The sequence below is a fragment of the Petaurus breviceps genome, unplaced genomic scaffold (genome assembly GCF_028583685.1).
Source record: "Petaurus breviceps papuanus isolate PSGF00001 unplaced genomic scaffold, PetGlider_PUasm1.0 208, whole genome shotgun sequence".
Taxonomy (NCBI): Eukaryota; Metazoa; Chordata; class Mammalia; order Diprotodontia; family Petauridae; genus Petaurus; species Petaurus breviceps.
In genome coordinates this window covers 32188601-32200904 of record NW_027185852.1, presented here as the reverse complement: position 1 = coordinate 32200904, position 12304 = coordinate 32188601, and the positions used below count along the sequence as shown (strand labels likewise).

Genomic DNA, 12304 nt, shown 5'->3' with positions numbered 1-12304 from the left:
AGCTGTTGGGAAGGACTTAGTGGGATATGGAGCATTAAGATTTTTCATTATTTAATACTGTCAGCATGATAAGCTGTTCCTTTTTACAGAAGCAAATTCAAGTGTTTTAGAGTAAATTTAAAGTTCTGTATCAAATACATTTTGTGTTTATATGTGTATGTTAAACAGATTTGGTTTTGTTTGTTTTCCATTATCTTAAGTCAACATAAAATATGAAAATGTAGTATGCCACTTTAAATGGAGGAGGAGCAAGCAAAGGTTCCTGAACAGATCACTCGAACTTGATTTTGTCCATTTTGTTACAGATAGGGTACTCCAAAAAATGTTTTTTAAAAAAGTAACTCATTTTAGAATATTAAGTAAGATGACATGAAGATGCTTTTAGGCTAACTTCTTTTATGACTACAGTGGTTTGTTGTTTAGTCATTTCAGTCACGTCTGACATGAAGACATGACCCCATGTGGGGTTTTCTTGGCAGAGATACTGGAGTGGTTGGCCATTTCCTTCTCCAGCTTATTTTACAGGTGAGGAAACTGAGGCAAATAGGGTTAAGTGACTTGTCCAGGGTCACACAGCTAGTAAATGTCTGAAGCCAGATTTGAACTCAGGTCTTCTTGACTCCAGGTCCAGAACTTTATCCACTGGGTCACATAGTGGTCCTGACTACAGTGGTAACTACCACAAATTCTTTTTTCTCATTTCTACCTTTCTCAAGGCTGTTAAACTTTAAATTAAATAAAATTATATTTAAATATAAGTATCTAAAACATTGTACTATCTACAAGAATAAAGTCCAATTTTCTTGATTTGGCATTCAGGCCTCTCCCCACTGTGGCCAAAACAAACCATTCCAGCTTCTCCACCATGACTCTTTACACGTTACGCTCCAGCCAGACTTCATTACTCATTGTTCTCTAAACATGCCCAATATTGTCCTGGTTCCATGCTGTTCTCTGGATTTAGAATAGTAAAAAAAATTATGTCTTTCAAAACATGTCTTTCTAGCCTTCAAGGTCCCTTAAGTTAAATGCCCCTCTTTTATGAAGCCTTCCCTAAGTAGATGGGCCTTCTCCTTTGAGATCCCAGCAGCACTGCCGCCTCTCTCTTTAACTGCACTAATTCCCTCCTGTCTTACCCTGTAGAGTTATTTGCATACTTGTCTTTTCTTTCTCTTCACTCCCCAACCCAAGGTGATATAAGCTCGTGGAGCACAGCCCCAGTCATTTCTCTATCCACAGTGCCTAGGACATGTCCTGTCTCTTAGCAAGTAGGCAATATTTTAAAAACTCTCTATTAATCTGAACTTCTCTACCCTTGGAAAAACAGCATCTGTAAGGAGTCTTCCTTTCTCTTCTACCTAGGAGCACATAGGTTATTCTGTAAGTTTCTAGACTGGTACACCTCAGACGGTATGTTTCTTAGAAGGTACAGATTGCCCTAAACGATTTGTACGCAGTTTAAAATTATAATTTCATTTCAGTGACTAGTTCTAGTTTTAACTTCATCCTGTCAGTATTTCTGTAATGTAGCTTGGATAATAACAAAAAACATCACTACTATTCCAAAATGTATTTATATTTTCTTGTAAAATAATAAATAATATTGGCACAATAATAATAATAGCTTAAATTTCTAGTGGTTTACTGGTGTAAAGTGCCTTACAAATCATACCACATTTGATCTTCTACAACCCTTGGAGGCAGGCACTATCATCTTCTTCATTTTACAAATGAGGAAACTGAGGCTGAGATGGGCTAAGTGATTTGCCCAGGGTCACACAGCTGAATTTGAACTCAGGTCTCTCTGACTACTTCCAGCACTGTGCCTCTTAGCAAAATAAAATAAAAAACAAAACCAAACCTGAAAGCACTTAGCAACTGGAATTTTTATTCAAAAAGTTCATACCTGATTGTTGGGTTTAGTCGATAAGCATTTTCCAAAATAAAGAGTTTCTTTAGCACAAAGGCTACTGCATGCAGGTCCATCAATGACTCCGGTCTTATATTTATCACACTGGAAAACAGAAGTGATAACAGGACATTTTGCATTTTGTATAAGAAGCAACAGTCATGATACCACCATGGATATTTATATTTGGAGAGACTTTTTTTTGAGACCAGCAACGTAAACTTAAGTACAATTGTGGACCTGAAGATGTCCAAGCTTTGTCCATGTAACAGTTGTATGAGTGGATAGAAGAATGCTGAAGCTCCATTGCATCCACGAGCCTAAGCTGGGAGTCCAAGGACTTGAATTCTCTGGATCACGTGATCACTGGTTTAGTGCTTCACCCATTCCACCCTCCTTCCCCCCAGGGCCAGTGACTTGCACCCAAGGTCACATAATGGAGGAAGTGGCAGAGCTGGGATTTGAAGCCAAGTCTTTAAGTCCTAAATCTAACACACTCAAATCTTGGCTCTGCCACTTAGAAATGTGTGGCCTTGGGCAATCACTTATCTTTCTGGGCTTCAGTTTTCTCATCTGTAATATGGAGGATCAGGGGTGTATGTTTTGAAACACCAGATTAAAATGTAAATAGGAAATGTTTAACAAAATAAATAAAAATAAAACAAAATGTAACTTATTTGTAAAAACAAAATAAATAAAAATTAATGAATAGGGATGCAAAAATCCTAAATAAAATACTAGCTAAAAGACTACAACAATATATTACAAAGATTATATATTATGACCAAGCAGGATTCATACCAGGAAGGCAGGGATGGTTTAATATAAGGAAAACTATTAACATAATTGATTATATTAGTAATAAAAGTAACAAAAATCTTATGATAATATCAATAGATGCAGAAAAAACAGACAAAGTACAACACTCATTTCTATGAAAATACTTGAAAATATAGATATAAATGGATTTTTTCTTTGTTTTTGTTTTTTTGCCTTTTTTTGGAGGGCAATTGGGGTTAAGCAACTTGCCGAAGATCACACAGCTAGTTTTTGTGTTAAGTGTCTGAGGCCGAATTTGAACTCAGGTCTTCCTGATTCCAGGGCTGGTGCTCTATTCACTGCTCCACCTAGCCACCCCTTGGACTTTTTCTTAAATTGGTAAGAAGCATTTACCGAAAACCTAATGGTAAGCATTATCTGTAATGGGGATAAACTAGAAGCCTTCCCAGTAAGATCATGTATGAAACAATGATGCCCACTGTCACCAGTGTTATTCAGTATTTGTATTGGAAATCCTAGCAATAGCAATAAGAGAAGAAAAAGGAACAGAAGGAATCAAAATAGGGAATGAAGCAATAAAATTATCTCTTTTTTTGCAGATAATATGATATACTTGGAAAATCCTAAAAGCTTAACTAAAAAGTTAATTGAAATAATTTCAGCAAAGTTGCAGGATATAAAGTAAACTTATATAGATCATCAGTATTCTTATATGTTACCAACAGTATCCTGCAGGAAGAGATAGCTAGAAATACCCCATTTAAAATAACAGTATAGGGGCAGCTAGGTAGCGCAGTGAGTAAGAGCACCGGACCCGGAGTTGGGAGACCCGGGATCGGTTCCGGCCTCAGATACTTAACACCCACACACACACACACACACACACACTCACACACACACAACTGGCCATGTAACCTTGAGCAAGTTACTTAACCCCAATTGCTTAAAAAATAAAATAAAATAACAGTATAAAACACCTGTGAACACACCTACCAAAATAAACCCAGGATCTATATAAACAAAACCATAAAAAAAAAACTTTGTACACAAATAAAATCAGAATTAAATAAATGGAGAAATATTGTTCATGGGTAGGTAGGGCCAATGTAATAAAAATTAAAATTTTACCAAAATTTTATATTCAAAGCCATTACGTTTTAAATTACCAAAAAATTATTTTACAGAGATAGAAAAAAATTGTAACAAAATTCACATGGAAAAACAAAAAGTCAAGAATATTAAAGGAACTAATGGAAAAAAATGCAAAGGAAGGGGGTTTAGCAGTACCAGATAGGCTAAGAAATATAAAGGTAGATCAGTAGATTAGAGTAGACATACAATCTACAGCAGCAAACGCATATAGTTACCCAGTGTTTGATAAGTGTAAAGATTTAAGTCTTTAGGATAAGAATTTGTTATTTGGTAAAAATTGTTGGAAAATTTGGAAAGCAGTGTGGGAGAACTTGGGCATAGAACAATATCTTACACCATTTGCCACGATGAGGTCAAAACTGATACACGATTTAGATATAAAGGGAGATATTACAAGAAATTTTGAAGAGCATGGAGCATATCATTTATCAGACTTATGAGCAGGTGAACAATTTATGAATAAACAAAAGATAGTGTTGTGAGATGTTAAATGGATAATTTTGATTACATTAAATTAAAAAGTTTTTGTACAAGTAAAACCAATATAGCCAAGATCAGAAGGTGTAATAGTAATGAAATCTGAAGATCCCTTTGTATTGCTAAGCTAAGAGGTACTTAGTACCTAGTTACAAATTAAGCCTCTGTTAAAGAAACAGAAGATATGAACCTCTGTTGCTGGTGTAACAGGAAGGGGCTGAACAGGGAGCAGCTATACCATATTTAAGGAAGAGCACAAGCTGGACAGTCAGAATTTCCTGGGGTAAGCATCATGGAGGCAGAGCAGCTGCTGCTGGACTGAAGACTGAACTGAGAACTGAGAAGAGGAATGAGAATTGAGAATTGAGACAGAATTTCTTGGAGCAAGCCATGTGGAGGCTGGATAAAGTGATTTTGATTTTGAGAATAGGAGCTTATGATGTTGAAGACTTCCGAGGGCCAGCTGGAGCTGCAGAAAACTGAGGAAGCATGACTGTGATGCTGGTACTTTGCACAAATGTTATTGTGACTTTGTTAATGTGTATGAATGTCCTTGTGGCTTTGTTAAGCCTCGTCTTCCCAGGAACAGAGACTGTGAAGGATTTGAGATGGAATGGACACTGTGAGCCCCAGTGTGGAGCAGAAACTGCACAGAGAGCTGGACAAGGATCCAGGAGCTGTCTGCCTTTGAACTCAGGTGGCAGTTGGTTAGATTCGGGCAGGAGCTGGGACCATGGAAGAGGGACCATGGGAACTGAAAGCCTGCCCTGAGTCAAGATGAAAAGACCTCTGTGTGGGTACTGAGTAGTGACTGATGAAATTGTCTGAGTAGTGACTGATGAAATTGTAATTTACTTGTGACCTAAGGGTAGATGGCTTTTGTATTTTCCACTACTCCTTAAGAGGGTACTGAGGAGTGACTGTTGAAGTTGTAACTTAATTGCACCTCACGGGTGGAGAACTTTGACTTTTGTACTTTGTGACCCTTAAGGACGCAAGCCTCCTTAAGGATGACTGAATGATTGAATTACTAAATGATTGAGTTACAAATGATTGTACTTTGTTGAAAACTATGTGACCACTTTGGTGAAAACTATATGGCCATTTTAGTAATAAGTTGTTGAGTTGTGACATGATAAATACTGTATTTTCATTTTCTGTGACAAGTTGTAACATTTTGAATGCTGTACCTTGAATTTCTGTGAATGTTTTACTCTGATTTGTTATTGAATAAATAGAGACTTCACTATACTATGTAATCAGAACCTTGAAAGCTGTTCACAGCAGCAATCCTCTGGAAAGCTGCTCATGCATGGCTTTACAGAAGGAAAGTAGGAAACTGGGGAAAATTTTTTTTATAGATAAATGTCTCATATCTCAAATACACAAAGAACTTTGTTATAATTCCCCAATTGATAAATGGCCAAAGGCTACAAATAGGCAGTTTTCTGATGAAGAAATAAAAACAATTTATAGTTATAAGAAAAAATGCTCAGCTACAGAACCCACAAAATGACACAGAGAAGCTAACCTTCTGCTGAGGACAGCTGGGCAGGTGGGTAGGAAGCAGCCAGCACAGCATGTTGGGAGCTGATCCCAGCCCCTAGAGAGCCCGAGGTTTTAGCCTCAGGGTGGTTACAACCAGCCACCAGCTGGAGGGACTTCAGATCACCAGCAGCTGCGGAGGTTTCCAGAATTATCAACCCATAGATGAAAAGGACAAAGTGAGAGGTCAGTGCAGTGTGGACTTTGGGACCTGAGAGTTCAGGAGTGTGGTCCGGCCTTTGCCCCCAGGGCGAGAAGCAGGTGAGGTGTGGTGGATGTGCAACCACTGCCATGTGGCTGCTTCAGAGCTCTGGGCCTGCAGATTGTCAGGGGACCAAGCAACCAGTCAGAGGGGTAATCACTCTTGCCTTAACCTGCTTGGATCTGGATCACTATCTGGAGTGGAGGTCCTGGGGTACATGACCTGTTTGCCAGAGCTTGTGGAGGCTTCAGGGAGGGCAGCCAACTAATAGCTCCAGCAGCTGCAAAAACCCCAGCGATTGGGATAAAGCTACCCACTCTGAAAGCAGAGTTCTATTGTGGCAAAAAGCTCAAAAGTCAAGTAATTGAGTGGCATCATGAACAAGCAAGGGAAGCAAGGCAAGCACAGCAGTCTGACTTTGGATTCCTTTTTTGGATACAAAAAGGATCAGGGCATGGAACAGGAGGAAGACAATGAAGTCAGAACTCATGCACTAGAAGCTTCCAAGAAAAGAATAAGCTGCTTACAGGCCATAGAGGAGCTTAAGAAGGATTTTGAAAACCAAATAAGAGAAGTGGAGGAAAAATTGGGAAGAGAAATGAGAATGATGCAAGAAAATTATGAAATGAGAGTCAGCAACCTGACTGAAGAAAATAACACCTTAAAAAATAGACTAACTCAAATGGCAAAAGAGTCTCAAAAAGGCAATGAGGAGAAGAATGTCTTAATAAGCTGAATTTGCCAGATGGAAAAAGAATCTCAAAAGTTCACTGAAAAGAATCATTCCTTCAGAATTAGATTGGAGAAAATGGAAGCTAGTGACTTTATGAGAAATCAAGATACTATTAAACAGATCCAAACAATTGAAAAAATAGAAGGTAGTGTGAAATATCTCATTGAAAAAACTGCTGACCTGGAAAATAGATCCAGGAGAGATAATTTAAAAATTGTTGGACTACCTGAAAGCCATGATCAAAAAAAGAACCTAGAAATCATCCTTCAAGAAATTCTCAAGGAAAATTGCCCTGATGTTTTAGAACCAGAGGGCAAAATAGAGGTTGAAAGAATCCACCGATCATCTCCTGAAAAAGATCCCAAAAAGAAAACTCCCAGGAATATTATAGCCAGGTTCTGGAGTTCCCAGATCAAGGAGAGAATATTACAAGCAGCCAGGAAGAAACAATTTGAATATTGTGGAAACACAATCAGGATAACCCAGGATCTGGCAGCTTCTACACTGAGGGATTGAAGGGCTTGGAATATGATATTCTGGAGGTCAAAGGAGCTGGGATTAAAACCAAGAATCACCACCCAGCAAAACTGAGTATCATGTTTCAGGGGAAAATATGGTTATTCAATGGAATAGAGGACTTTCAAGCATTCTTCATGAAAAAACCAGAGTTGAATAGAAAATTTGACACTCAGATACAAGAAGCAAGAGAAGCATGAGAAGGTAAACAGGGAAAAGAAATCATAAGGAACTTATCAAAGTTGAACTATTAACATTCCTACTAAATGGAAAAACAATCATTGTAACTTATGAAACTTTTCTCAGTATGAGAATAGTTGAAGGGAATAGAAATGTGTATATATATGTGTGTGTGTGTGTGTGTGTATACATACATATATATGTCTATATAGGAGGGTATATGGGTGTATGAATACATATGTAAGTGTGTGTATATATGTGTACAGGTATACATAGACAGAGGCACAGGACCAGTTGAATATGAAGGGATGATACTTAAAAGGTGAAATTAAGAGGTGAGAGAGGAATATAATGAGAGGAGATGGGGAGAGATAGAATGGGGTAAATTATATATAGAAGAGGCAAGGGAAAACTGTTACAATGGAGGGGAAGAACAGGAAGGCAAAAGGGAATGAGTCAATCTTATTCTCAATGAATTTGGCTCAGGGAGGGAATGACATACACACTAAATAGGGCATCTCACCCTACAGGAGAGTAGAGGGGAAGGGGATGAGAGGGGGGATGATGGAAGGGAGGGCAGCCTGGGGGGGAGGGAAGTTGGAAGCACCCACTTTTGAAAAGGGACAGGATCAAAGTAGAGAATAGATCAAGAGGGGGTGGGATAGGAGGGAGGGAAATATAGTCAGTCTTTCACAATGTATCTACTATGGAAATGTTTTGCATAGCTACCCATGTACAACCTATATTGAATTGCTTATCTGGGTGGGTGATGAGAGAGATAGGGAAAGAATCTGGAACTTAAAGGTTTAAAATCAAGTGTGTTAAAAATATATAGATTATTATTATTTAATATGTAACTGGGAAATAAGTTATACAGGCACTGGGGCATAGAGATCCTACTGGAAAGTCAGAGGGGGGATGGGAGAGCAGATTGGGGGAGGGGATATTCAGTGGGATCGCTGTTTTGGGTGGTGGTAGGGGAAAAATGGGGAGAAAATTTATAACTCCAAATCTTGTGGAAATGAATGCTGTAAAGTAAAAAATAAAAGAAATGTTAAAAAAAAAGAAAAATGCTCGTCGTCATTATTGGTTAGAGATATCGCTTTACGCCTGTCAGATTGGCTAAAATGATAGAAGAGGAAAGTGACAGATGTCGGAGGGGAAATGGGAAAACTGGACCTTTAATTCATTGTTTGTGGATCTGTGAGCTGATTCAACCATTGTGGAGAGAGATGTGGAATTATGCCCAAAGAGTTATTAAACTCCCTATACTCTTTGACTGAGGAATTCCACTATTAGGTCTTTGCCCAAGATGATTACAGAAAATGGAAAAGAACCTACATGTTCTAAAATATAGCAGCTTTCTTCGTGGTGGCAAAGAACTGGAAATTGAGGGATGCCCGTCAATTGGGGAATGGCTGAGCCAATTATGGTAGATGTTCATGATGGAATATTATTCTGCTATAAGAAATGATGAGCTCAATGATTTTAGAAAAGAATGGAGAGAACTTTGCAAAATAATGAAGAGCAAAATGAGCCAAGCCAAGAGAACAACTGTATCCTGTAACAGCAGTACTGTTTTAGGAACAACTTTGAGCAGCCTAGTCATTTCACTAAAAGATCCTTTGAAGGAAGATGCTGTTTGAATCCAGAAATGAATATTGCTGTAGTGTAGGAAATGACAGGCTGGCTGATTTAGAAAAATATGGAAAGGGGCGGCCAGGTGGCACAGCGAGTAAGAGCACTGGCACCAGTGTCGGCATGACCTGGGACCAAATCCAGGCTCAGACACTTAGCACCACACCCAGAAATAACTGGCCATATAACCATGAGCAAGTTACTTAACCCCAATTGCTTAGGGGCAGCCAGGTGGCTCAGCAAGTAAGAGCATCAGCCCCAGAGTTGGGATGACCTGGGATCGAGTCCGGGCTCGGATACTTAGCACCACACCCAGAAATAACTGGCCGTGTAACTGAGCAAGTTACTTAACCCTGATTGCTTTAAAAAAAAAAGAAAAAGAAAAATATGGAAAGACTTGGACTAGGGGTGGGGAACCTGTGGTCTCAAAGCCACATGTAGCCTTTTAGATCCTCAAGTGTGGCCCTTTGACAGAATCCAAACTTCACAAAACAAATCCCTTTAATAAAAGGATTTGTTCTATAAAACTTGGACTCAGCCAAAAGGTTGCACCCAAGGACCTAGAGGGCCATATGTGGCCTCGAGGGAAGTTTCCCCACCCCTGATTCTCAGACTTATGAAAGAAGATGCTATCCACCGTCAGACAAATAGATGATAGGAAGAAATAAGCATAGGATAATTTTATATATATATATATATATGTATATATGTATGTGTGTATATGTGTGTAAGTGTGTATATTTATAGATATCTATGTCTATATATATATATCCATGCTTAATTGTATCTTCAGGGTGGAGGGGGATGGAGGGGGAAAAATAAAAAGTAAAAAGTACATAGCAGAGAACAAAAGAAAACCAAAAAGGAAGCAAAGAAAATAGGTTTTCTTGAAATGGAAATTTGTTTTATATTGAATCCTCTCTTATGGTCTGCTGTGTACATGGCAATTTTTTTCCTATCTCATTTTGTATATAAGGGTAAAATAAGAAAAAAACTTACAAAAAAGTAAAGAAATTAGAGTAAAAATAAATAAATAAAAATATCACAAAACACAGATAATATTAATTTTCTAAGCCACTAGGTGACCTGTGGGAATTCTCATGTCTCATTTTCCATTTCAGTTTTACATCACTGGCTTAGACTGACCTCTGAGGTTCCTTCTAGCTCTCTATCTATGAACACGGGTGATGGGGAACATAAGAAACCTGTGTATTATTTGTGATCTCTACTAAATCCTAAGCCAAGCTTCAATTGTCTATAAGAATTCTCTTCTGAGATGGCTCCAGAGAAAACTCTGAATAGAGTAGAATCAGTTCCTAGTGGGCAAGCACTGTCTTCCTCATATTTCTCAAAGGCATCTTCTTTCCTTCCCTGGGCTCCCACCTAATCATGGCTGCCTTATTCTGCTTCTCTGAGAGAGCTCACTGCCCAGCTCTGAAGCATTGCCTAATTTTACTGTCCTATAGGTAGCCCATGGGGCCAAGCCTTTTCATTATAAATATACAGTATTCTTCTTTCCTTTTCCTTTTTTTTTATTCGCAAGATGGCAGTCATGCTGTATAATCTTCCTGGTTTTATTTACCTCATTTTGAAACAGTTCATATAAGACTTCTCATAATGTATCACTCAATGGGCATCCATTTTATTTCTAGCTCCTTGTTATTATAAAAAATATTGCTATAGATATTTTGGTGTACACTTTGATCGCTTCTCTATGTCTGATGTGAGTTCTTTTGGTCAGAGGATATGAGTATTTTTGCTTTCTTAGCCTAATTCCATACTGCTTTTTAGAGTTGTTGGACTGATTCCCAGCTTTGGCAATGGAATATTAGTGTGTCCCAATTTTTTAAAAGTGAAGAAAATAGAATACAAAAAATGTAGGCCAGGAGTTGGCAAATTACTGTTGAGGGCCAAATCCAGCCCATGACACGTTTTTGTACTGCCTGTCAGCTGAAAATGATTTTTTGCATTTTAAAATAAAGTTTTAATATATTTAAAAATGCAACAACCATTTTTAGTTGTGAGCAGTACCAAAAGGGAAAGGCTGAAGTTGGCTAATCTTGTTTCAGGCCAGAGGCGTTGCCCAGCCTGAGGCCCCATGATGCTGCAACATTCTTGATGGCAGCTTCAGTCAGATTAAAACGTCACTGGGAAATATTTAACAAACTAAGTAAAAATACAATAAAACAGACAATATTGCATGTAAAAACTAAGTCAAATATGCTATCTGTAGGGACCCTTACGTATGGAGCAGTGGCCCAGTTTCTATTTGAGTCTTGACACCACTGATGTAGGCCTCTGAGCTTGATGTGGATGCCTGGCAAAGTTCCTGACTCAGACTCATTACTAAAGAAACAGGGAACATCTAGAAAAGAAAATGATGCCCACAAAGAACCAGCGCGGCTTTATCCGGAACAAGTTAAGCCAGACTAACCTTATTTCCTTTTTTGGCAGGGTTAAAATGTTTAAAAAAGCATATCAAATCATTCTTGTGGATAAGCTTAGGACTTAGGAGTTAGGTGACAAAACCACTAAGTTGAGTCAGAACTGGTGAGATGACCAGGGTCAAAGATGAGTCCTTAGTCACACAGGGCTGGGCAGCCTGTGGCCTTCTAGGCCTTCTAGGTCCTTGGGTGCAGCCTTGTGACTGAGTCCAGGTTTTACAGAACAATTCTTTTATTAAGGGAATTTGTTCTGTGAGGTTTCGATACAGTCAGAGGGCCACACTTGAGAACCTAGAGGGCCACATGTGGCCTTGAGGCTGCAGGTTCTCCGCCCCAGTGTTAGTGGTTTGATATGAACTTAGAACTGGGCAGCTTAGTCTCTCAGGGATCTTGTGCTTATTTTATTAACATTTTTATTGACAACTTTAATGAAGGCATCGAAGGCATGCACATCCAATTTTCGGATGACCTAGAGCTGGGAGGAAGAGCCAGAATTTGGGATGACAAAGTCAGGATCCCAAACGGTCTTGATAGGCTAGGAAAATTAGCTGAATGTAATAAACTGAAAGTCAAAAGAGACAAAGGGAAATTTTTTACATTTGGATGGAGAAAAACAACAATGTGACTTCAGAAGCATAGTTTGTTGTAAAGGTCAAATGAGATAAATGTAAAACACTTTGCCAACCTTAATTGCTATATAAAATATATACATAAGTTATATATGACAT

At 38.5% G+C, this 12304-nt stretch overlaps 2 protein-coding genes across 8 annotated transcripts in view; one reads left to right on the top strand and one right to left on the bottom strand.

Annotated features, from left to right (window-relative positions):
- LOC138165444 (nuclear body protein SP140-like protein) overlaps positions 1–12304 on the top strand; it is a 393692-nt gene that overhangs the window by 48112 nt on the left and 333276 nt on the right. The window lies entirely within an intron of this gene.
- Positions 1–12304, bottom strand: part of LOC138165442 (divergent protein kinase domain 1A) — a 125661-nt gene that overhangs the window by 6167 nt on the left and 107190 nt on the right. For all 7 annotated transcript variants that reach the window (XR_011169352.1, XM_069093808.1, XM_069093812.1 and 4 more), the window contains one exon: positions 1907–2014. Coding sequence is in view for 6 of the 7 variants with exons in the window: in XM_069093808.1 (XP_068949909.1) it covers positions 1907–2014 (108 nt within the window). In the remaining variant the exon portion in view is untranslated. The remainder of the gene's footprint in view (positions 1–1906; positions 2015–12304) is intronic.